The sequence below is a fragment of the Seriola dumerili genome, unplaced genomic scaffold, assembly GCF_002260705.1.
Source record: "Seriola dumerili isolate Sdu_G_001 unplaced genomic scaffold, Sdu_1.0 BDQW01000161.1, whole genome shotgun sequence".
Taxonomy (NCBI): Eukaryota; Metazoa; Chordata; class Actinopteri; order Carangiformes; family Carangidae; genus Seriola; species Seriola dumerili.
Window position 1 is genome coordinate 5,240,435 of NW_019174416.1, and position 26,540 is coordinate 5,266,974.

Consider the following 26,540-nt stretch of genomic DNA (forward strand, 5'->3'; position numbering starts at 1 on the left):
AACTCTCTTCTAAACAACTTCACTACCTCTGCTCTAAAGCAAGATGTGCTCCCTGCACAGTCTGTCCAGGGTTTTTCCAATGTACACATACTGTTTGAATGTCAGTGCTGTGGACTGATCAATACATCCGTTTACACACAGAGCGATCTCTTAAGATAAGTCAGTACATATTCGCACAGATTGCTCATATCTTAATCTGTCAGTGTCTGAACTTCTCTGTTCCAGTGACTGGACAGGCCGCTCCTCAGTCTCTGGGACATGTCACCAACCAAACTGTTCAGTAAAGAAAAGGTCAGATAAAACACAACTCTTCTTCTTACTCTAAACAACTGTTTGTATTTATTTGATATTTTCAGATATTAATTCAGACACAGGCAGATGATACTCAGTTAGGGTCTGTATATAAAACCTCGATGAATGAAATGTAGCATTTTTAATTCCCAAACTTTCAGTTTGGCACAAGAAGAATATAGCATGACAGACATGAAACACAGTGGTTGTTTCCTGTTTATGTTTGTCCGTGGTAATAGTCGGTGTCCTCAACAGGTTCCTTCAGAGGTAAAGGTTCCTCCAGGCTGTACATGAGCGTGGGCTCTCTGCTCATTGGCTCGGGATGGTGCCACTCGCCATTCATGAGCGGCGGGGCACTTGAAATATTCGCTAATGGGTGCACCATCTCCTGTTGAGGAGGCGGGGTGAGGTAGAACTCCTCTTTCTCCTGCTGCTGCAGATGTCTGAGTATGGCCTTGGACAGGAAGTGAGGGTCGTCCTCATGCTCGTCTAGAAGAAGAGGGAAACAGGATGTATGGTTTGTTTAAGCGTGCTGCCTCTAATCATTTTCACTGTTCTGAGCTCATTCTGTTTGAAAGGTGTGGCTGGCTTCCTCACTGCCATCACACGAGGCCAAGATAACAGGAACGAAGCCAGAAAAGTCCCCAGCGCTGACACTCTGACCTTCACTCTTCCTTTTAGCTGTACACCATGCAGCATAAGGCCGCTGTGTAACAAAACCTTTTTAAAAATACATAAATTGCAAAAACACTCCATAAACACACAAATCCTGATTGTAAGTCCTTGTGGGGAAGTGGATAAGCTAAAACCTGAAATCCCCCTAAAAGCAGTCTGTCTCATGCCACAAGGTGTGTTCCCTCACACTAACACGCACACAGACAGACACACACTTGGCTGTCCTCGTACCGTTGAGGAGGATGAGTTTGTAGTGGTTGCGACACTCCAGCGAGTGCTCCAGGATGTCCTGCAGGGTCCTGTAGAAGAGTAGGACCTGCTGCCTGCGCTCAGGCTCCCCAAAACCAGCACTGCTCTGCTGGGACATCTTGTAGAGTGTCAGCAAGGGCGTCGCATACTCCACCACACACTCATGGGCCTGTTGAAACACACACACATACACACATGCACACACATAAAAAAAAAAAAAAAACAGAGATAGATGCATTTCCTGAACAGATAATCCTTTAAAAGCTTGTGGCACTCTTGCACCAGAAATGTTTGATTACCATATTTTACAGGTAGATGGTGCTGTTACTGTACGTCAGTATGTTAGTCCTCCCCTGGTGAGTTCTCAGGTTTAACCAGGAGATGGTACTCACGCTGTGTATGGAAGGGAGCTTATGTACTACACTCTGAATATGATATTTTTATATCTCAAAGTAAAGTGTTTCTTTTGTGACTCAAAGTATATTCAAAACAAGAAAACTAATGCCTAAAGCTATGCTGAAAGGTTTAGAGCGAAATATATTCTTATCAATAGAAATACCAATAAAGCCATCAGCCATAAGTAAGGTAAGGCAGACAGGGTTCAGTCATTCATGTGAGGTTGAACATCAGTTTGTTTCAGTGGTGGAAGAGATACTCAGATCTTTTACTTGAGTAAAAGCTGCAATGCAACAATATGAAAATATTTCACAAGTAGAATCCTGCATTCAGAGTCACAGTTATAAACATTATAAGCAAAATGTTCACTTACTATGTAACTTACTCAATACTATGTAACCCTTGCTGAACAGCAAACACTGTGGTCACAAGTGACAGTAAGGGTACATGATGACAGTACATTTTTCTGTAACTGCAGCCCACGCACAGAAGAGTTCTCAAGTCAGCAAAATGACTCAGCAACTTCGGTTTATAAAGTAACATCTGTCTAAAGTTTGCTAACGTCAGCTCTGTAAACTACTGGTCATACCAGACATATTAATGTTGTATTGACGAGATATTACATTCATACGCAATAAAACTAGATGAGGTAACACAAGCTTCCTCTTACATCTGAAAACTGTGTTGCCTCATCTATCAAAGGGTACAGTCTCTTTTAAAGACTGTGTAACTGTGCAGCAGAGTGTGATGCACACATTTCTCCCATAACTACTATTAAAGTTTTCTGCAGCTTGTGCCAGTCGCCCTTCACTGGGTTCAGACCAGACGGGACAGCCTTTGTTGCCCTCCACATTGATGAGCCTTGGGTGTGTGTGTTTTGGTTCTTCAGTGTATATATCATTGAAATATTATTACTAATGCATCTATATTTAAGCTGAATTTTAATGTTCTAGCTGGTCAAAGTACAGCTCTTTTTACCTACTACATACTTTACTTTACATACTTCATATTTACTATAGTGAAGTAAGAACAGAAAATTAATTGGCAATTATTTTGACAATTGTAATTTTTCAATCAATATCTCCAACAATTCATTGTTTCAGCTTTTCTGTCTTTTATATAATTGTAAACTGAATCTCTTCAGGCTTGAAGATGTCAGCTATGAAGATGTCATAATGAACTCTGTGGTGGACATTTTTATTCACATTTTACAGATTAAGCAGTTATCTGAATGATTAAAATAGTGATCATCAGATTAATCTACAGTGAAAACAACCATTAGTTGCATCCACATAATCACATTTCATATGTAAAATCTTAATCTGTGAAGTAACTACAGATGTCGGACAAATGTAAAGAAGCCAAAAGTATGATAGTATGATAGATAGTAAAATGTGAGGTAGAATTATAAAAATAAACAAGCACCTAAAACTCGTACGTAAGTGTATTGGAATTAAAGCCAAACATTCATCATCATCTCACTCTGTGTAGTGACTGCACCTGCAAAATACAGCCACAACCTTGTTCTGGTAATCACTTTGAAATAACTGGTGGCTATTTTTGGTCTGACATGAAACACAGGATGCTTTCTCTGAAGCCCCAAACTTCCCTTCCCTTGACTAAAATACAGAGCCAGTTTGAGTACAATCACTGTTAGATTTGCTACATCAAAAACATTGAATATAGAACACACTGACGCGCTATCTTGAAATATTGGGGGGAAAAAAAAAACACACGGAAACAGTCCCTTGAGTCTGTCACTTTACTGTGACTCCCTCTCTCTCTCCCTCTCTCTCGCTCTCTCTCTCGCTCCGCCACATTTAAGCAGTGCAGTCTTTACAAATCTGATCAAAGGAGAAAATATCAGCACACCGAGTCTCTCAGCCCACACTGGCAATAAGAAGACTGACACTGAGTTGAATTGCAGCACAAGTAGTTCAGCATTCAAGCTTCAGGTTCTCTGATAACCTTATTTAATACTGACTGAATATTTTTACGCTGAACCTGGGAGGAGAAATGTATCTACCTGTAATCTGATACAGATAACTTATTATCAACTTGAAGTCTGACCCGTAACTATCATTTTAGACTGTTATTTACACAGTTTCACACTTGTTATTTTACGCTCACACCTACCTTCCCATGCTCGTCCTGTATTCTGTAGACGCTGTGCTTGTAGACACGGCCCCGGACTCCTGCCCTGTCTATGTTGTTGTTTGGGAGGTTGTCATAAAAACGGATGTTGTCGTCCTCATCTTCCAGCTTGTGAGAGATGTTGGAGTTGAGAGGAATAAGGATTAGGAGCTTCCTGGAGCCACGACCCCAGAAGGGACTGCTGGCCTGATGGGTGGCACGAAATGATGCGATGGAATCCTCCAGACCTGGAATACACACACAACTCAATCATTTCATCTTTAATGTGTCCATTCACATACATTCATATCTACGGAATCACTACAATGCACCAAAACACCACCTATTTGGGGCTTAGAAGTTATCTTAAAAGCATATACAGTATATCTAGCTAAACTGATTATATGATATAGGTCCACGACTTCTTATATGAAAATGATAGGTGTGTAAGTTAAGAGACAATGAGTACAAACCAAATATCCATAGTGTGTGTGTGTGTGAGTAGTGTGTTTTGATGTTACTGACATGGCAGCACCAGTTGCAGGTAGCCCAGGTAGAAGGACCAGGCCAGGCCGTGGGCTACGTTCATCTTCCTCCCCTCGCAGATGTCTGACACCTCCACCTCCGATGGACCCTGCACATCGACCACAGAAAACAGCTGGAAGGATGTCACAACACCTCAGCTCTGCCCAGGAGGCGAAAGAAAAGGGCATCCCTGCACCCAAGCTGCCCTTTCCCACGCATATTTTTAGATAGAAAAAGGCAGGACACAGAGACAGCTAAATGCTGAAAGCTTGAGATGGGTTGAATCTATAATGCTGCCATTTTCTCTGAAGAGTGAGCAAAATTATACAAGTCTTTGAGGACAGTATGAGTACTATAGTCAATGCTGATGAAGAAGGAATTTTGCGTCTATTTTTATTCCATAAATGCCATCTCAATTACAATCAACTGATCCTTCAGGAAGTGGTCTTTCACAGGGACTCTTCTGTCTGAAGTGTCTTATGCTAAAACTGAGCTATTTTTCAATTCTACCGTGGTGCTCTGCTGAGCTGTAAAAATATGCCTCTCTATTAAAACAATCTTAACTGACCAGGACTGTGAAGATAGAGATTTCTCTTTCCAGTTTTTCCCATTGTTCAGGACATGAAGCACATTTGACACAGTTTTTACTTATAAAGATATTGTGTTAAAGATAAATGTATTATCTAGTGTAGAATTTTCCTTTAAAGATGACTGAAGTATTTCTGGTTTCATTTTCTGAAAGTATCCTGCCGGCTGCTGGAACTGGGCTAAACCGTATGCTTTCATGCTAGCACGTGTAGTAAGTGTCTCAGAGACGCTGGCCTGTGTTAGCTTGGACCGGAGCTCTGTGTATGGTAAACGTGTTTAGTACATGTCTGAACAAATCGGTAACACACTGAGCCACCACTGTGACTGAATGACTGCGGGGCTGCACGTAAAGAGGGAGGTGGTTCTGGGACAGTTGAGCTCTCAAGGCCCAACTTCAGCAAAACATCAGTTATTGAGAGGGTACCCACCTGATGACCCCGTAGACTTGTTCACACATATTGAAACCATTTTCTCTTTTGTAAGGTCAAGGGACATGCCAGAGGTGTTGCTAATTAGTAACTGTTTGAAAGGCTAATGGAGCAAGATGAGCAAGGAGAGCAGCTGGACTACTGAGTGGGCCACGGTATTCAGATTAAACTGCCTATCAAGCCAGTGGGGCCAGCCATTGTCTTGGAGCAATATAATGTAGATCACCTGTCAGAGGGATCATGTATGACGGCACACCCTGACACTCACTGCAGGGTCTAATGAGATTGGGTTGAGATGAGATTTTGGACAAATGCTGGTCCTTCATTTCCGTCTGTGTTTGAGAGTAGTTAACATTAGCCCTCTCAAAAGTGTATTTGATTAGCTTTTCTTAGCTATGGGCAGTGAAGCACAATCTGAATGACACTGCCTTATTATTATATGGATTATTATCTTAAATGTAATCCCAAAACTGGTTTGCAGTAGTTATCGCTTAAGCACAAACATGGTTGAGATGTCCCAGATTTCAATGTCTTCTAGCTACATTTTGCCTAGACTGGTGCTTATCAGGGATAATGGCAGTTACATTACAAGGTGCCTGCATGCTAAGTTAAAGGGCTGTATCACTGTTTTCCTATGTTGTAGCCTCTTTTCTACAAATTACTTCAGCGCACCCAAATCACACAATTGTGTATTACAGCTTTCAGTGTATTTTCCATAACAGTCAAATGTTTCCATTTACGGTATTTATGGTTGTATGAATGGAAACTAATGGCAGCCTGGAAGGACACTCAAACATCTACCGTGTAATATTTAAGGGATTATCATTTTGTATGTTTGCATTACAGCGGAAGAGAAAAACCAAGATCCCAGTGGTGTCCATTACCCCTTTTCCACCAAGGCAGTTCTGGGGCTTGTTCGGAGCCAGAAACAAGTTTTCTTGTTTCGACAGACAAAGAACTGGCCCCCTGCTGGGAAAACCGGTTCCAAGGTGGCACCAACACTCTGCTGGGCTAGAACTAAGAACTGCTTACGTCAGGAGCTGGGGGTGGGGTTATCGCGTCCAACAAGACCAACCAAAACTAGATGACCGCCATTTTTAAAAAACAAGCGGTATCATAGCGATCATGACGAGCAGCAGAAATGTGTTGGACCAGCCGTGTTTGCATGCCAATGTTGGCTCACCAAACCAGGAGCAACACTTGCAACGCTACGATGTCATCTGCCATTGTTGTTTATGTGCTTGGCGCAAGCGTTGCTGGGAAAATGGAGATGTATGAACTGACGTCATCACAAGTTGAACCAATTACAAACCAGCTCAAGCACTAGCCCAGAACTAGCACTAGGTTCATCTTGGTGGAAAAGGGGTATGTGTGTCAGGTCTGGATCTCACCAGGACTCCTAGGCTTTTAAAAAACGTGTAAAGAACTGAGGCCAGGAAGAGGAGTTTCCAACATTGGCCTTCATGTGGCAGAGGATGTCCAGCCAGGTAGAGCAGAAGGCCTGCCAGTCCTGCAGCCAGCAGGGTCTTCCCCCCCAAACCACAGACTGGCAGCACGTGGCTCAGCAGCCGTTGACCTCGATACCTGGTAAAAATGAATTAATAACAGAAGGAAAGAGGGTAATGTTGTCCCTGTTACCATGTGTGCACTGTGTAACTGTTGGACTGGTGAATGCTCAGTTTAGCATTTTAACATCAATGAAACATTTCATTAATTTAGCGGTAAAACCACGACAACGAGCTGAAAGACACTAAAACGCTAAATAGAGCTGAGGGGAACTGCAGTCGTGTTATAATTGTCTGTGGGTTTTTACTGTACACATAGCAACTGATCCACGGTTAATTAGAACAATGTTAAAACAATGCAAAGCAAAGTCACACAAAAACAAACAAAAAAAAATTTTGTTAAGAGATATATCAAAGGCAGACCAGACCACAAGCATTGAATGCTTCAATCTGTCTCTCTTTGTGCTCCAACTGATCTCTCACCTTGTGTTTGAATGGTACAACATTTCCTCTGCCAGCAGACACAGCCCGTGCAGCAGAGGGCCAAGGGTCACGATGAGTATTACCATGGCAACCCAGCCAAATAACCTTTCAGGAGACAGAAACACGATGCCTGCTATTGTTATGGCAGCCAGTGTCGCAGCACACACTTTGGGCAAGTTCCCACGAGGCCGAGGGATCAGAGCATCCTGATCTCGGTGGCATTGCATCTGTGAGGGAACAGTCAGCCAGTGTCAGGGGAGTGCTTTCATACAAACAGATATATCAGTCACTCAGTGTGTAGGGCTGGCTCACCACGAAAACCTTATCAAACCCATTTTAATCAAGTCTAAACCATGTAGTAGTCAAGTGAGAAATATATATTTAATGTTTCCTTTGAAGTTAATTTTGGGAATTCAAGGTTCTCACCTAACAACAGCAAAACATTACAAACAAACAAGACATCTTCATCTTCATCATCAGCTGTCACATAAGAGCTTCTACCTAGTGACAAAATATGTTCATTACAGTCAGTAAATACAACAGAATCCAGAAGTGTGGGGTTAGAAATTTGAGGGGAAAGTAATGAGACTTTAAAAGCTTGGATTTACTCTGAACTGCACAGGCCTTCTCTACTCTCTGTGGACTGAAACCTGTATGTTGTACACCTGGCTCAGTGGTGGCAAAGAATCTTTTTTTTATCCCCATACCCTGTTAATAGAAATACAGCTGCTATGACATCACTGACAGGGGAGTGGCGAGATATAAAACATAGTGAAAAGGGGTGTCGTGTAGCACAGTGGGTTACGCAGGCGCCACCATATAGAGGCTACAGTCCTCGCTGCAGCTGGCCCCCGGTTCAACTGCCGCTTCGGACGGCTGCGTGTCATTCCCCCTCTCTCTGCCTCCCCATTTCCTGTCTCTCTCTACTGTCCTGTCCATTAAAGGCACAAAAAGCCCCCCCCCCAAAAAAAAACATAGTGGAAAGTTTCCACGTACAGAAGAGAAATGCTGAAGTGATTGCCTTGATCTACCTTTAACTTATTTTTCACTTGGAAACAGAGGCTGTGTCTAAGATCTTGAACTGTCATGGTGGCCAGCATCTGTTACTCCTCAAGCTTATTAGTCAACAAATGTGTGGACTAAAGGGTCTTTTTTATAGATTCCCAACAAAAGACATATTGTAAGGTGTTTATGTATGGTTCGTGATCCCTTCAAACATTGTCCAAAACTGTATTTGACCTTTTGGCATCAGTGTGTTTGTCACCTTATGAGGCTGTATAAAAATAACTGCATCAACCACAAGTTCTGACTTTAGTGAAAACAGATTTGCCTATGATTAAATGATTTGGATACAGTTCAAAAGCTGCAGTTAACATATGTGTGCTTTCTGCTCATCCATTGTACTGCAAGTTACACACACTCACTCAATTACATCCATTCCACAGTGCAATAAAATGTAATGGAGCTACAATGAGGTAAATGTCCCATAAGTGACACAGCAAAAGACAGAACTTTATCTAAGCTTCAGCTTCATCTAAGATCCTTGACAAAGAGGTTTAGAGTCCATCATTGCACAGAGACAGTAATGGTGAAGGTTACAAATGACCTTCAAATCGCATCAGACAAGAGAATTGTCTCTGTAAAGACTACAGACCTGCTCTATATAAAAAAGTGCCCTGAGATAACTTCAGTTATGATTTGGTGCTACTGTATATAAATGAAATTTATTTGATTTGATCTAATACAGTTTAATGAAGCAGTAGGTTTCAAGCACACAGCCTAGGTTGAAGTTGTGAAATTGGTCAGAACATAATAACAACACAAAATAATCAACTTACAGCTTCTGTGAATACAAACAACCTCTGATTTCCCTCTGAGGAACAGTCAGTTTAACTCTATCAAAAGTGTTTATCAAAATGAGACCAGACAAAGAAATGTATGTCAGTACTCACCTTGGTGTGTTTTCTCTGATCCAGACTTGAGAGATATCCTTTGTCTGCTGTTCGCCTCATGCCTCTCCCTCCCTTGCTCTCTCCACCCCTTTATTCAAGGTCCAAAACTTTCAGTTTCGATTTCGGTTAAATTAGCTCTCTGCCTGATGCATGACGTCACCGGAACATCACAGTAAGGTGGTGTGCTCGTTACGGACGGTTTTATGGTTCTCACATACCGCCCTGTTTGTCTGGCAGCTCCACTTTTTCACCGTCAATAACTCATGTCATTTCAGACCCTGCCGCTCCCGCCTGCCCGGTTTTCCCGCCTGCAGGCCCAACCCCTAACCCTAACCCTAACCCTGCACACACCTGTTCCCATTTACCGACTCTTCCCCTCTGTATATATATATACCTCCCTGTTTGAACTCCCCAGATGTCAGATTGCCAAGCTCCTCAGACCTTAGTTTGCATAGCTTTCATTTCCTGTTCCTGCCTGTTTGTCTGCCTGATTTAATGTGATTCTTCCCACCTGGTGTCTTTGCCTTTTTAGACCATTCCAGTAAAATCTATTTACCTGCCATTATTGACTTTTTGAGTCCTGAATTTCTCAGGATAGAGAGAGAACAAAGATTTGTGAAAGAGGAAGTTCACACTATAAAGATATAAATACCTTTGTAGACAGCAGATTTTATTACGACCTTTTATTTTCAAAGGTGAAGTTGGGCTCCACTTAAATTGCTGTTGAAATATTTGACAGATGTTACAGTGGCCATTTTGTGCCCTTTTTTTTTTTTTTTTGCGTCCACTGGATGTGAAAACCAAACTGAAGTAAAAAGCAGGCTTCAGAACAGCTGCTCTTTGTCAAAGACTCTACAGGTCTTCCAAAGATTATTTTCACGTTTGGTGTTCTGATGATAGTGGTGGAGGACATTGTGTAACACATTAGTTCAAAACTCCTATAGCTGTTCAACTGGGCTGAGATCTGGTCTTGGCCGGATTAACCTCTTCAGCGACCATGAAGCAAAAATATATTGTTCCCAGCAGAGTCCTGCACACGCTCAGTAAAGCTCTGCTGGAAGCTCAAACACAAAACAAGGAGCTGGCCAATGAAAATTATGATTTGACAGTGAAGATGACCATCAAGCAGCAGAGTTGGGAGGAGGAAAAACAAAAACTGACCAAGGCTCAGCAACAGCCAGGTCAGACAGACGTGGAGAGAAATGAGGCAGAAACCTGCTCCCTTCAGGAAACTCTCCATACCCAGCAGGTGGAGTACAACAAGGCCAAAGTCCACTGGCAGAACAAATGTGAAAAGTTCGACGTGTCGTGGTTGATGGAGAATGAAAAGACCAGAGGGTTCTTGAGACAGGAGGAGGTGGCAAAAACTTGGACAAGAGATGGACAAGAAGGTGAGCCAGGTCATCCTGGAAAAGTGTGATCTGGCAAAGGAGGCAAGTGTCCAGAGAGCACAGGAGAGAGAGGCCCAAAAGATGGAGGAGCAGTGGCTCGGTAAAATGAGCCAAATGGAGGAAAAGATCATAGAGCTCCAGGTACGCCACCTCATATTATCATTTTGATTCGGAGTAATGACTTGTTGCATTGACAGCTTGTTCAGAGAAAATACTCAATATATGTTTTCTCTCTTTTCTAGGAACTCGGCCAAGTGACGGACAAGGAAAAGCGTAGCTCAAGAAAGAGCGAAAGAGGCAAAGAAGGAGGAAGAAAAGAGACTGAGGAAGGAGAGGAAAGAGAGGGAAGCCAGAGAGAAGAAAGAGAAAAAGGCATTTGAGAAGGTGAAGGAAGGACTGAAAAGAGAGAACAGCAGGAGCAAGAGAAGAGGGAAAAGAAGACGTGTGAGAGAAAAAGACGAGAGAGGAGTAACCTCCTTTCTCCCCTCATAACCCCACCCCTTCCCTTAACCCTTCCCTCTTCTCTCTCCATCTCTCCACTCTTCCTCTTCTTTCTTTCTCTTTCTCCATCCATCCATCACAATGGTGATAACACCATTACACCAAAGGTATTACATATAACAGTATATACAGCTGGTCTCTCCTCTTTCTCCTCTTTCCCCCATCCCTCTCCTCTCAACCCAACCGGTCGAGGCAGACGGCCGCTCACCATGAGTCTGGGTCTGTCCGAGGTTTCTTCCTTTTAAAAGTCATATATTACATTTCTGTATAGGGCTTTAAGTTATGAGTAATTGAGGGCGTGGTCACTTTGAGTGACAGGTGGGTACTGTCACAGACTGCTAGCCGTCTGCTAGGCGTCACCTCGGCTAATTCGAGTCACTGAATGTGACCTCTCAACTGTGATTGTAGTGTTGGCGCCTTTTGGAGGATTTTTCATGCAAATATTGGACAAATAATCTGACAGAACGTGACAAAGTCTTTGCTGCTGTTTCTTTTGAGGTGAGTGCAATTCTAGTATTATTTTATTTATATGTTAGCACTAATTAGCAGGTAACGGTGTCTGCCCCCCCCCCCACACACACACACCTCTTTGCCCATTTTTGGATTGGCTGGGAGTTAGACGGAGTCAGACACTGCAAAGTGGGGGCAGGGGAGCAGCCCACTCTGAACTTCAAGGCTACAGGGACATAGCACATGATTTTCACCCCTCATGCTCTGCAAATACATAGGTCTGCGTTGGTTGTGTTTCTCATTTATTCAGGTTTTTTTTCTGTCACTTATTTAAATGTTGCACTGTATAATTCATGAGGCTCATTTGCACTTTTTCACTTTCATTTTTAAAGTGAAAGAGAAAGATAGTTAAAACTCTTCCAGTAATGGATTTACTTAAAGGAATTATACAAATTACATACATACATACAAAGAAGAACACAAAAGACCATTGTTCCCAACCTGGGTTCAAATAATTAGAAAAGTTCATGAGAGGATTTCCTGGGCACGACACTAAAAAACTAAATTCTGCTGCACAAAATTATTATTTATATTTAATGATTTTTCTTGTGAAAAACTAGATATCTTTTCCTCTTCAGGCCCCTAAAAAGTAATAAATAATAAATCTGAGCAGGTAGAATCACTGAACTGCTCAGGGGTTGCGAGGAGACTTTGGTTCATATTAAGGGGTCACAAGCCACAAAGACTGAGAACGACTGACTTAATGTGTTGGAATGAATGAGTTTTAAGATGCTAAAATCTATACTGTACATACTGTACATCTTCATTCTCTAATACTTCAGTTTGAACAAGTATATTCTTCATATTCATACACTGAGTATAATCTGAATTATGCAGGTTATGTAAGCATGTCCTTTATGTGATCTGGCAACGGCAGAACAGGTTCAGTCAGTCCGACTGGCTTTAATGAAGCATTCATCTGTAGAATGAGGGTGGGTCTTGTGTGTGTGTGTGTGTGTGTGCGTGTGTCCATGCTCAGTGGTAAGGAAGTAAAGGCACTGTATCCATACCAAAGGTTCATGCATATTTTATTCAAGAGTAAAAAAGTGGATCGTCCCATGGGGCATGCTTACAGTGTTAGTGACTGGGGAGTCAAAACAGAAAGAGAGCAGAGAGAGAGAGAGAGCGAGAGAGAGAGAGAGAGAGAGATTGAGAGAGAGAAAGAAAGTAAGAACCGTGGCACAATTTCTATGGCACAGGGTCTCCCAGGGGGGTTCACCTCTCCCAAAGAAGCACAACAAGATCAACCAAGGAGCAACGCAACATGAAGAGCAACCAGCAGAGAGAGAGAGCTTAAATATTAAGAATAATGTCCATAATAAATAGAATCATAATAATCATAGAATCATAAATATCATCAAATAACAAGAGGAATCATCAAGAATTATGATCAGAGAGAGTACACTTTTTTCCTTTAAATTGTGACGGCAACACACCGGCTCTTCTGTTAAAATGTGTCTTGCTGCTTTTTGCTTTGAACAGCGCAAATTTTAACCATGCAATCATGCTTTTGGCTGCCTGAATGCCTGTGCCTCTGTATATAGTATGGTCATTCATCAATGCTAGTTTAATATTTGTTTATCATTATTCATATTTATCATTAAAAACAACTCCTGTACATCAACAAAGAAGAGAGGAGAGAACGTGGACTTGACACTTTGAATAGAAGCGTACTGTCATTCTGTACAGCGTTGAAAGAAACCGGAAACACAGGTTGTGAAAAAGAAAAAAAAAGAGAAACATGAAAAAAACAAAACAAAATATAACACAAAATGAATACAAAAAATAAATTAAATTAACATTATGTACAAAATAAATTATTCATTATTCCTCAGTTCATTTATATTAGCCAGAAAAACAAGAAGAAAAAATTTCCTACCATAGTGAAACACAGAGCACAAATATAATCTTCACATTATTATCAAAGAACTTAACTCTGCATGCACTGATGCGTTAATATAAATGCTTTACAAAGACCTTTTTCTTTTGACTTCTTCTTGTTGTCTTGGCTGCTGCCTTCACCAGAAGAGTCTGTTTCCTCTGTGAAATATCATTTCCTGGTTTTTAGGCCGGACATTACCGGCCATCACTGCTGTCTGGTAGCAGACAGCAACACAGGAAGAAAGGAGGATGTAGAAAGAGAATGAATAGAGCATGACTTCACATTTCAACTCCCCCCAACTCCCTCACATACCTAAAGCATCCTAATTCTGTTATACTGCATCTTGAATCCTGTGACCATATGCATCAGATGTGCAATAGAACCTCTCTATGTATCCTATTTACACACGGCAGGTAGGGAGAAACACTTGTTTCAAATCTGATCCGGGCCCTGTTTCAAACCTTTCCTCTGGCCTGGGACTACATTTTTTTTTTTTTTTTGGGGGGGGGGGTCCTCCACTTGAGGATGGGTACAGTGCAGTGCTACAAAAGCAAACGGGAATTTCTTCCCAAGAAGAAAAGAACAGCAAGGGCTCAGATTAGACTGCAGCTGAGATTATCTCCACACGTCTCTCGCCGACAGATAAACCACCACACCACACATCCAACTTTTTCTCACTGTTGCCTGGCTGATGACGAGATCTGCAAATCTGAGATTTGCAAACAGAAACACATTTTCAAATATAACCGCACGGACATTTACATGTTGAAGCATGTGCACGCACACACGCAGGAATATCCACGACCCTATAAAAATCAACCTATCGCAAGTTTGATTCCACTTCCTGTTTTGGGATGCAAACAGGAAAAAGAACCATACGTATCTTTAACGCTCCCATCCATGATCGCCACAACTCTCCCCCCACCCGTGCAAACACTAGACCAACATAACCGCCCGACACAACACACGCCATTGATACAGCCACTTCATGCTGACACTGTCAACCCACCGGTGACCCCCAAATACACAGTGGCCAGCAGCTCCTACTGTTTTGCATGAGGAGTGTTTTTGTAGTTTCTTTCCTGTTGTGGTGCAGGTACATGGGAGTTGTAGTTCTCTAAATAGGGCTGATCAGTTCAGTGAAGAGACTCAGCCTTTGGTGGTAAAGTCCGGGTACGCTCATGCCTTTACATACAGCTGAGGGCAACGGGAAAGGGGTAGGTAATCGTGTGTGTGATTGCATGTGTGTGTGATGTTGTCTGTAGCCTATTCAGTGTATGAAATACTGTGTTTGTGTGTGATGCATTTTTCTTGTGTATATATGCCTATGTACACGTATCTATAAATATGGTACCATATCAGTGTTGTAACTGCAGGTATGTGTCTGGGCATGTGGGAGTGTATGTCCATCACTGTATATTGCTGTTGCTGTCGGTGCCATTGGGCTCTCCCATGTTCATGCGGCCCATCGACAGGCCCACGCTGTTGACGGCGTCGCGTCGTGGCGGCATCCTCTCGTTGATCCGGTCCAGACCTTTGGCCTCCTCGAAGCTGCTGATCCGATGCTGCGGGGAGAAGCCTCGGATGGCTGTGGAGAGAGGCAGGCACGCACACACACGCGCAGACACACAAACATACATACATGCACGCACTTAATATCTACTAAGACATTTAGCAGGACCTTCTGTATCCAAACCCCTGGCAGCTTTGAAGGAAATAGTTAGAGCACTGAAATGGATCGAAATTCCGAACCACATTTTATTCACTTATGAAATATGAATATGCAGACATTTCCAAAGCATCCATTCTGGTCCAATTCACCTTTTAAACGCTTTCATTTTAGCGCACATTGATCCTGACAGTGCTCCCTTCAGCTGAAGGCCATTTTGGGTTTGGATAAACAAAGTTCTGTTTCATCTACAGGGTTCCTACACCAATATCCACACACATCAGCCAGTGTTCATCTGTTGTCTGAATGCTGAGCTAGGATTAGTTTGACCTCGCGGCTCACAGTGAACGTGACAGTCAGTGCGACCTGGCCATTGATCCTAGATCAGTAGTCTGAGACGCCTGGAAGGTAAGCCATTATGAGACACAGAGTATGGAACAAAGCACAGCTGCACAGAAGCGGTCGTTCATAAGTCCTTCAGACATGTCTCGTCTCCGTGAAGAGTTTCTGACAGCCTTTTGTTTGAAACTGTTGTTATTGGAAGTTACTAGTTTCCTATACATGTTGTAAATTACAAACAAAAATTCAAAAGTCAGTTGTCAGGTTTTCCATTTCTGTCCTTTGAAGTTCCTGTCGATCACTATATTGTACGTTTAGTTAGGCTTTTTCAAATTTGTCACTACGTCCCTTCGTCAGTGTGTTCACTGAATAACATGCTGGTGCAGTAGAAGTTAACTCTTAAAGGGGCACTCCACCGATTTTACAGATGAAGGTCAGTTTACAACTAGTCATGGATGGATGATGTCGTCAGGGCAGTCTCTGTTTGGAGACTTCAAATATTTATAGGAATAGTTCGCCATTTTGGGAAATACGGTTATTTGAGAATGATACCACTCTCATGTTTTTATGAAGCAAGCAACAGCAAGCCGTTAGCTTGGCTTAGCATAAAGAGTGGACACGGTGGGACAGCACCTGTAAAGCTCTCTAACTGACACATCGTACGGGGAGTAACTGTAGGTGCTGTGACTATTTTTTGGCCTGGCACAGTGACTTCCTGGAGTTTCCGTCTGGCAACCTCACAGTGACGACAGGACTCTCGCTGTAAAGCAACAATTTGTCATCTGTACTTTTCTGTTTGTTTAGAGATTAAACAAATTCCACAAAATATTGAACTATTCCTTGAACAGAAGTTTGTGTTGCCAGCAGGGTGCATTTAGCAAGCAGGGGGAGTTTTATGATGCATTCAAACCATCTCAGCAGAATGGGAAGAATGGGAATACGTTCTGTTATCCACACATGGGAGCAATCCCACATTATTCCAAGATGATTACTCCCACTGCAAGGCTTGTCATCTAATTAACCCAAATTAGCTACTTCAGCTTCTCTTAGTCTTGTTTTATTTTGGCTTTTTTCAGTGCCTCAACTTATTGGAAGTGAAATACTAAATCACTGGAGTACCCCTTTAAATCAGGACCACCTCTTGTAATGGCATTTAACATCAAAACCAATTTCATTAAAATAAGGAATAATCATGCTTGGGGCTTTGAAATCAGCTGAACTGCTAATAAAGGGGAACCTACGCCACTTTTGAACAACGGCTACTGTCATATTACCTTTGCACACATGCAGCTACTCACAGATACAGTATGCCACTGTGTTACACAGCGGACACCTAACACTCAGCTACAAATCATATTACATGACAGAAAAACATAACACGAGAGATAGCCATAATTTATTTTTCTTAAACAAATTATGGACTATAGTTCAAGTAAGCCAAGGACAGCACTAAAGGTACAAACACAGAAGACTACAGTTTAGTAAGCGTGCAGTCATCACTGAGCCTATGTACACAGAATATAATACACTAAACACAAACACCATGACCACAATCTGTTCAGTAGCACAGACGAACCTGGCAGACCAAAATGTATACAAGTGCCAAATTAATCTTCTTCTACTTTACACTGAAGTTTTAAGTTTGGAGATTAAATCTTAAACTTGGGAACACATATCTGGTCAAATATTCAAAACTCAAGCTTCACCTAATCACAGTGAGTGAACAAGAGAAAATACGAGGCAGGAGCTCTTTGACAGTGACAGCGTGGACGTCTGCACTCAGCTAAACAATAGACTTAAGTTACTTTAATTTGCTTTTCGCAGAGATTCCAACCATATCCCCCAGTCTTCTTCATCAAATGGCTCAATCACATGACCTGGGTCAAACCACCTGTTAGCACGGGACTGAAGCTCTGTACTCAGGTTATGTGACCATTTGCCGGAGGAGGCCGTGGGACACGGTTGAGAGCTCTGTGAAAAGCTAACTGCAACTTGAATTCAGAATATTTTATCCCAGATAAGGTTTTAGGATTTGGTTTGTGAAATTAATTCAAATATATATTCCCTCAGCCATTTGCATTTATTTATTATTAACTTGGTGAAGTGGTGTTCTGCCACATCTTGTAGAGAAACAGATTGATTGCATGTTCCTCTTCTACAGAACCACAGCACCTATGAAATATAGAGAAAAGGACTGTAACACACTGCAGACTACAAGAGGTCTGAGTGACCCTGCCCACCTTCACAACACCCACTCCCACCCACGGTCCCGCTCTTCTTTTGTGTGTCAGAAAAAGCTGTGTGTGATTTGTGGTGTGTGTTGGGACGTACATAAATGTTAGTGTGTGCATGTGTGTGCATTGGGAGAGAAGGTGTAGCAATATTCCTGTTTCCCAAGTGAAGGAAAGAAGTATGTTTGTGTGTTTTGATGTGGTGGCTTCAGCATGCAGTGGTTCTAGGCTTTGTTGTGAGCGCTGATGCAGTTAGAAGAGCTCAGTGCATCGTGGGTAAGGAAAATCTATGACCTTATGAGCATGGATGGCTGAGAGTGCAGCCATGCCACACACACACACACACACACACACACACACACACACACACACACACACACACACACACACACAGACACACATGTGCACGCATGTGTGCACACACAACACACACACAGTGAAATGAGTGGGATTTTACCTTCAGCGTCCTTAACTGTCTCGATGGCTTCTATGGCCTCAATGGTAGCTGAAGGATGGGCAGAGAGAAAAGAAGAGAGAGAGAGAGAGAGAGAGAGGAAGGAGGACTGGAAGAGAGAGAAGATGACAGAGTCCAAGAGAGAAGATGAAGTACAAAGAAAGAAGGAGGAGAAGAAGAGAGGAGTGAAGGCTGAAACATGCTTCTGTGCTGTTATGCGTAAATGTATTGGCTTGAGGGAAGCAGTTATGGGTGACTGTGGCTCGAGGAGGAGCCTCCGAAACCTCAGCTACATGCTGTCTGACAAACACAGGTCTGAAAGGGTTTAGTGAGTACTTGGGTTGGTCCAACACCAAAAATTTAAAATGGAAAATGAAATAGATTAAAGAGTGAAAGTTAGTATGACCTCCCCAAACATGATAAGAGGCGTGATAATTGTCTACCATGTAAACATCAGCATCTCTGGTTCGAGTCTGACAACCTTTGTTGTCACCCCCCTCCCTCCCTCCCTCCCTCCCCACGTTTTCCTGTCAGGCTCTCGACTAAACACTGTCAGTTTTTTTAAAGTTATTTTTTGGGCGCTTTTGCCTTTACTCTGATAGTACAGAGAGAGATAGACAGGAAAGTCAGGGTGAGAAAGAGGGGATGACATGCAGCAATGGGCTGTGGGTCAGACTCGAACCCATGGCTGCTGAGGTCAGGACCAAGCCTACGTGGTACGCTCTCTACCAGGTGAGCCACTGAGGCGCAACACTGTAAGTTAATGGCAAAAATGTCCACCTGATGGACTTTTGTCTATATTGTGGTTTGATAAATGCAACATGATCCCCTGCTGTACACAATAGCATTATGTGCTGTTTGTGTTGGCAGACGGGTACGAACATGTGCGCACTGTGTTCACAAATTCACAGCCTCAAAAGGATATTTCAGGCTTTAGTCATGTGAGGCCCGGAGGGCAGCACTGAGACCAGGGCAGGTTCAGAGTTAGCAGTAGCTGGTGTTAGCTCACACACACACCCTGCCTGTATGTTCTCTCACTGCCTCTCTGTAAGAGTCTATCTCTTTGCATTAATAATCAGGGCATTGTCTAACTGTCTCTCTCTCACACACACACACAACCAGCAGGCTGTTAGTATCCTCGGCGCCGGTGAGGTGAGGTGGAGAGAGTGAGTGAGTCAGTGAGGTAGGAGGATGAGAAGAGGAAATCAGCACTAGAGGGGGAGAAGAGGAAAGAGGGCAGGAAGGAACCGGAAGATGGTCCAAAGCAGATATTCAAATTGGGTCTGTGTGTACTTGTGTGTCTTTTAAATCTGTCTCGGAAGGTGTGTTCAGGGTCAAGTTGGGGAGTGTGTTTTGTCTGTGTGCAAGTGTGTGAAACACTCACCACTCTGCAGGGTCTGTTTGCCCCCAGACAGCACTCCGCTGGGCAGCATGCCTGTAGGGGTCAATCCTTTCAAGGTCAACACGTTCTCACTCTCCTCCCTGAGAAACAGAGACAGTGTGTATGTGTGTGACAGGTGTGTGTGTGTGTGTGTGTGTGGATGAAAAGAGAGAGCAGGTGATAAAGAAAGAGTTACAGAGAATTACACACTTCCTCACACTGTCCACCTGCAAACACAATAACATGCTTGTGGGTTCAAACACTGAACTAAGAAAGGGACTGCTGATGATTTCTGCAGAAGTTAAAGGAAACACTACATTTACACACACACACACACACACACACACACACACACACACACACACACACACACACACACACACACACACACACACACACACACACACACCAGAACTCAACCCACCGTAGAACAGAGAACATTTTGGCCATCTTCCCAATGGCTCGGATTTTGTTTTTGATCACCTCTTTCCTTGCTGCTGCTGCACTGGCTGTAAGACGATCAAGCACAAACTCATCTGTAAACTCTGACATTTTATTAAATCACTGAAACGAGTTTCATCATACGCTGCTCACTGGTGAATGTTTCTTACCATCGAAGATCTCCTCTCCGTCGTTCATGAGCTCGTCGTCAGAGCAGATACTCAGGACATTGACCAACATCTCAGTCACTGCAGGACAAACAGAGACACGCACTTAACCAAACGCCCTGGAGGCCTTGGGGTTAAGATGAGGACCATGACCTGCAACTTCCCTGGTTTACACCCAGCTGGAGACATTTGTTACATGTCATTCCCCATCTCTCTCTCTCTCTCCCATCAGTTCCTGTCATCTCTCTATTGTTGCGCTCCAAAAAAAAGGGATGTAATGAAGGACAAATCAGACTAAACTCTAGTTACCCGCAAATCCCTAATCCTGTAAGTAGGGGTTGTCTTTTTACCTTTTAAAGCTGATATCATTGTTATTTTTAGAGAGTATTATTAAGTGGTACTAGAAACAGATAAAGTACACAAAAAAGGATCTTCCTGTGAAATTTATCAAACTAACACATTTACACAGATGGTTCCTTGTACTGTTTTTATTGATTCTTTTATTTTGGTGATTTGTATACTTAGTTTAGTTGCCATTTTAAAAGAACACGTCGGGTTATTTATAACTTTACCTAATGCAAACACTCACAACTATATTTTTGATGTGCCCCTGGTAAGAAAAGGTGGTGACTGTGCAGTTCCAAGCACAAATTTGGCTGTAACTGACAAACTGAGCCTATTTTAGCTTTTTTGTCATTTTTTAAAATCACACAATATATTTGGACAAATTCTGTGTAGGGTTCTCTGATGTGCTGCAGCCTTAGATCACTCTGTGTAAAGATACACAAATGCTAGTTTAAGTCATGAGGTGTGGCATAGAGCCACAGACCCACCAGAGACACAGACATGATGTTATTGTTGATCAGACTATAAGACGGACATGGAGACAAGAGTCCCAACAGTTCACTGCAAACACAGTATGTAGCTATATCTTTGTAGATGGTAGAAGCTACAGTTGATATAAATGTACCAACTTGTTATGATTTATGCCTCTAAATGAAACTGTGATGCAACGTATCAAGAGACAATATGTGTGTGTGTGTGTGTGTGTGTGTGTGTGTGTGTGTGTGTGTGTGTGTGTGTGTGTGTGTGTGAGTGTGTGTGTGTGTGTGTGTGTGTGTTTGTGCGCGTGTGGTACCCTTTTCTCCCACAAAAGGCAGTGACCAGGTGAAGACGTCCATGAAGTTGGGCAGCCAGTAGGGATGAGGAGAACAGTTGAACTGACGGATGTTCATCACGTTGTTCTCATACTTCAGCACCGCCGCTGGACACACAAACACACACACACACATACAGATATTAGTCTTTTCCACTTTGGTTATACAGTAGACAGTAATGTTCCCTAAATACTAACCATCATATATCACGTTGCTCCTAATGTTACACTAAGAGGAAGTTACGTCATGGATGTTTTAAGTCATTCTTGGATAAAGAATAACATCTGTTCACGTTAAAATAATTGCACAGAAATGCTCACACATCAGCTTTTTGTGTACGTACACCTTTAAGTGTGTGTGTGTGTGTGTGTGTGTGTGTGTGTGAGAGACCTTTGTTGTTGTAGACATCCAGGTAGTTTGGAGCAGAGAAGATGGTGATGAGGGAGGGGAAACCTGTAGTCTGACTCTTCCTGTACATGCGGTACCTAAGGAAAGACAGAGACAAACAAACCGCCCACGTTATAGCTATTCAAATCAAACACCACACTGTGGATGAAAACTAAGGATTTGCTTCAGAGGTCTTTAAACCAGACAGGGACTGGCTGAAGGTGAGACAGCCACGCATTTAAAAACAAATGAAGCAGGAACAGAATCCCCTGCATGGCTGGGAAAATCTGTGTGGGCAACATGGCAGGGTAAAGTAAACTTAACATTGAGCACTACAAATCCCTGGTGTTTGAAAGAAGCTGTGAGCACAAACTGAACATTTTGATTTTAAGCACAGATCTAATGACTTAGTCACGATAAAAACAAGGCTGTCTACTGTATGCAAAGAACCTACTGAGATTAGACATGATGATAAACACAAGCACTCATAATTCATTTGTAGCAACAAACAAAGCACAAGAGCAGCCTCTACTCGCTGGGTCCCCTGAGATGAACTAATTACAAAACTCATCAGTAATCAAGACTTTCAGGTACTGAAGCTTATGTATCCTACTGAAATGATATGTGTCTTTTGAATAGCCATTGCTGAGTGCACCAAGACCCATGGACGATTACCCAGACTACCCTGCTGCATGACAGACAAAATACTGTTAATGGGTTCACCAAACAGCACAACTCAGAATAGCACTGCCTTAATTGCGGCATTATATTTAGAGGATTTTCACTGAGATAACAGATGTCGGTAATGGATTTGTGGGTCAGAAAATTATATTTTGCCCCCACTATTTTATTTAGACTAGTAGTGCAAACCTGACATGGCTCTTTGTCTGACCGTGCTGTTTCCAAGACGTGAGTTAGTCAACCTGAATTTTGTTCAGGCTAGTTGGTGCTCTCAGTCAGACAATCTCTAACAATGCTAATAACACAGTTTAACGGCGACAGAGGGAAAATTGTGGAACCTCTTTCCCCTTAATGTGCCAACTCCCTGACAAAGAAAAATAACAGCTTGGCACATGAAATGTCAAGGTAAGCCATTAAATTAAATGGTGCTCCCTTTTAAGCCGAGAGAAGGACTGAGCTGCGACAGTCAGTCAGCTTACCCAGCATCCTGTGCTTCATGCGCTCTGATGATTGACAGCAGGTTGTTGGTCTGTAGGAACTCGCACACTGCCGGGTAACTGGGGACAGAAAGAGACACACAGAGAGTAAGACTGCAAGTAAATGCATCTGAAATTGGGCAATTGAAAACCATCCAGGGGAAGAAATATCCAAAATGATCCAGTAAGAACCACTTTACACAACAAATATGTCATTTTGTTATTATATCAAGACTGTTGTAAACCACAAAACAGATGGAAGTATTTAAAGTCTAGCGGTGGGAAATGAGTAGGCCTCTTGTTTTCTAATGTCATGTCTGACTGGGACCAGCAGGGGTCATCAGTGAGTACAGGCAGGCCTGAGCAGAGCTTATGGCTGCCTCAGTGCTGTGGGGGCCGAGTATACACTAGTTGGCTGATTGATGCTGTTTCTGCTAAACATAGAAAATCACAGTGCTCTCCAAAGATAACATGTCATATCACCAACTTTGAGGAACCCAAGTAGGACCGCACCGATGCTCCATCTGTCTTTCAACTTCAGCTCCTTGTCTTTACCTTCCTCCATTTTTATTTTTTTCAATTCCAGCTTTCATCTTCTACCCCACCACAACCATCCTCCCCCTATGTTGCTCTCCCTCTTTCTCTCACTGTATCTTAATATCACTCAGTATCTGGCAGGAGTAGCCAGTCGTCATAGCAACAGAACCGTGCAGTCTCCCTGGGGATTGTGGGATATCGTTTCATGCTGAAACGGAACTGTGTGTATGTGTTTGTGAATGTGCTGTGTTTGTGCTCGTACACACAGTGTGTGTGTGTGTGTGTGTGTGTGTGTGTGAGTGTGTGTGTGTGTGAGTGTGTGTGTGTGTGAGTGTGTGTGTGTGTGAGTGTGTGTGTGTGTGAGTGTGTGTGTGTGTGAGTGTGTGTGTGTGTGAGTGTGTGTGTGTGTGAGTGTGTGTGTGTGTGAGTGTGTGTGTGTGTGAGTGTGTGTGTGTGTGAGTGTGTGTGTGTGTGAGTGTGTGTGTGTGTGTGTGTGTGTGTGTGTGAGTGTGTGAACTGGCCAAGATTTGGTGTCTCTTGTACAAATCCCAGTGATTGTTGTTGGACCGTGGATGTGGTGTAACCAAGCAGGGAGCATCTCTCTTCTCAGCACCAACGTCCCAAACCAATAGCCTGAAGTCCACCTAAAACTTATTAGATTCCTGAGTTGTAAATGAAAGCCACAGCTCACTAACACTGGGCATTCACAAGGCACCCAGATCATTAAAACACATTGAATGAGCCCTGGGAACATGTTTGAGAGAAGCAATCTTATATCTGTCTGCATGTTTAAGCTGGTAACTTTAAACAATGTTGTATTTTTTATATCTGAATATTGCATTCAGTCTGGCTTGTTTGGACATCAGGTTAGTTCATAGCTTCATGAGCTTCATAGGTGCAGGGATCTATTGCGATATTCAGTTCAAGCTGATTTTCATCTAAAATAAACTGTCAGGACTCTTATGCAATATTTCCTTTTGTTGGTGTGATCATGGACCTTGTGAGGAGAAATTTTGTCCTGTACCTGTAGAAATAGGAGCAGCCTCTAACTGTGTTGTGGCCAAAGTACTCCTGGGTCTTCTCGTTGCCAAAGTCTTCAAGGGGGTCTGCCCACAACAGGTCGCACATGGGCCCAAACGCTGGGGGCTCCTTGAACCGGTCCAACTAGGACATAAGATGCACACACACAAATGCACACAAAGAAACACACGAAATATAAGCTTACACAAACACAATTGTACACATAAAAACCAGCACACACATAAAATTATGTAGAAACAAAATGTATATATAAACAGTACACAAAATGTTCAGTCATATTAACCACACATGTAGGCATAAACACGTATAGTATAAATCAGAGGAGAAAGAAAAGCAAACACATAGCGCACACAAACACATACTGTCAGAGCAGAGCATCTCCATGGCAACCCTCACCACACAGGAGGGGGAAGATGTCACACCAGCAGATTCACCATGGAAACACTGCCATTAGATGAGGAAGTGTGTGTTCTCATGTCTCTGTGTTCATGCGTGTGCCTTTGTATTCTGTATTACTGTGAACTGTATACGTACAGCGCGTTGTGTGTGGGTCTCTTTCACTGGTGTGTTTTCTGGTTTCTTATGAATTCTCTGCTTTTACACTAAAGCCTGGTGTAAAGGCATACATATAAGTTGACGTGAGTGTTTGTGTCTGTGCTCCCAGATGTGTTTGAGTGCTGTACATAGGTCAGTCATGTTATATTATTGTTATTAAAACTGACTAACCGTGCGACAGATAGAAAGGTTGCACTGCCTTCATTTTATACCTTTGTAGGCTTTTTATTTTAGCCTAAAATATAATTGCAAGTAAAGCTAAATAACATTTTCAAAATGTGGATAGTTCATTCAGCTTTTGGATAATCTTGGAGGACTACATGAAGGAAATGCAGCCAAAATGTGTCCTTTCAACTGTCATGTCCATTCTAACTTCTTGTTTAAGAAAATAAACTTTACTTTCTTACTTACAGTCCCTACTTCATATGAAATAAATGTATCGCTGTTTGGAGATGTCTGTCTGTCCTTCTGCTTTTAATATTTATATCAATAAACAATCAAAAAATTTACAATGGTTTGGTTGTGGTTTGGTTTTCAGCTCTGTCACAATGTTTTTATATAATAACACAGATGCCAAAAAGTCAGTTCAGGTCTTTAGTCAATTTTGACCAAGTATGTATGCACTATATAACTACTGCAATATGCCTAAGTAGGGCGGTATTGTTAGTTTAAACTTGTATGTGAGTTTATGTGTCTTATTGTACCTTTTTGATGTCGTCCAGCGTGTGGATCTCTGGTGAAAGTCCCCCATGCACACACAGGAACTGCTGGTTCATCAGGGCTGCCAGGGGCAGGCAATCAAACGCCTCCATGCAGGAATCATACACCTGCTCCGAGTACTTGATCTTACCTGGAGGTGGATGGAGGGGCGGAGAGATATTTCAGGACTTGAGACAAAAGGAGCACCTGGGTGTGCTCTGACATGCTTTGAACAGCCACCATCCCCACACATTTACAGTCAGTCCCATTTGGAGTGTGACTGTTACATATCGCACACAAACACACTGCAACAAGACACGCAGAGAACAAACAAACATGAAGCCTTTACACGGACAGATCTGAAGAACTTAGCCATCTATAGGCCTCATACAGACTTGTTTGGTTCCTCTAAAAACATACTTTAGTTCACTTGAGTATAAAGGCGCGAACCAGTAGGATTTTCACATTACATGTTATTGATTTATGCGACCATCTCTAGCACTCCTGTATGACCTGTTTCTCTCCTCTCTAATGATTTAGAAATGTCACTTCCCAGACAAGAAACATATGATGATGGAAAAAAAGCTCCATATTACAGCACATTATTACAGGCAACATATGGATGCAAAGACTCCAATTCTGTTTCCAGTGAACAAAATCTGACCCAAATATGAGCAGCATGAAGCAGCGTAGAGGCTTCACTGTAAGGCTGAATTTTTTGCTTTGAGAAAAACTCCTTTGATTTGGCAGCGATATCAACAAAGACATCCAACACGCAGCATCTTTAAGGACATTTCACACATGGGCGTAACAATA

At 42.5% G+C, this 26,540-nt stretch overlaps 2 protein-coding genes across 6 annotated transcripts in view; both read right to left on the reverse strand.

The window, feature by feature from the left end:
- Positions 1 to 340: 340 nt before the first annotated feature.
- On the reverse strand, positions 341 to 9,274 carry tmem173 (transmembrane protein 173). 3 transcript variants are annotated; one of them, XM_022751932.1, is made up of 7 exons: positions 9,226 to 9,274; positions 7,274 to 7,500; positions 6,677 to 6,869; positions 4,270 to 4,378; positions 3,748 to 3,992; positions 1,198 to 1,384; positions 341 to 780 (listed from the first exon to the last, which is right to left on the reverse strand). In XM_022751932.1, the coding sequence occupies exons 2-7, from the start codon at positions 7,498 to 7,500 to the stop codon at positions 509 to 511; spliced, it is 1,233 nt and encodes a 410-aa protein (XP_022607653.1). In that variant the 5' UTR covers positions 9,226 to 9,274; the 3' UTR covers positions 341 to 508. The 3 variants fall into 3 exon arrangements, with proteins under 3 accessions (XP_022607653.1, XP_022607651.1, XP_022607652.1); XM_022751930.1 differs by having other exon boundaries at positions 4,270 to 4,402; XM_022751931.1 differs by lacking the exon at positions 9,226 to 9,274 and adding an exon at positions 7,700 to 7,776 and having other exon boundaries at positions 4,270 to 4,402.
- Positions 9,275 to 12,638: 3,364 nt separating this feature from the next.
- Positions 12,639 to 26,540, reverse strand: part of LOC111226639 (serine/threonine-protein phosphatase 2B catalytic subunit alpha isoform-like) — a 32,513-nt gene continuing 18,611 nt past the window's right edge. For 2 of the 3 annotated variants that reach the window (XM_022751898.1, XM_022751899.1), the window contains exons 5-14: positions 25,730 to 25,875; positions 24,454 to 24,593; positions 22,896 to 22,973; positions 21,739 to 21,833; positions 21,330 to 21,455; positions 20,195 to 20,272; positions 20,008 to 20,092; positions 19,587 to 19,684; positions 18,206 to 18,253; positions 12,639 to 15,097 (exon numbers count right to left, since the gene is read on the reverse strand). In XM_022751898.1, the coding sequence (XP_022607619.1) occupies positions 14,919 to 15,097; positions 18,206 to 18,253; positions 19,587 to 19,684; positions 20,008 to 20,092; positions 20,195 to 20,272; positions 21,330 to 21,455; positions 21,739 to 21,833; positions 22,896 to 22,973; positions 24,454 to 24,593; positions 25,730 to 25,875 (1,073 nt within the window). In that variant the 3' untranslated portion in view covers positions 12,639 to 14,918. The remainder of the gene's footprint in view (positions 15,098 to 18,205; positions 18,254 to 19,586; positions 19,685 to 20,007; positions 20,093 to 20,194; positions 20,273 to 21,329; positions 21,456 to 21,738; positions 21,834 to 22,895; positions 22,974 to 24,453; positions 24,594 to 25,729; positions 25,876 to 26,540) is intronic. The other variant, XM_022751900.1, reaches the window with a different exon arrangement.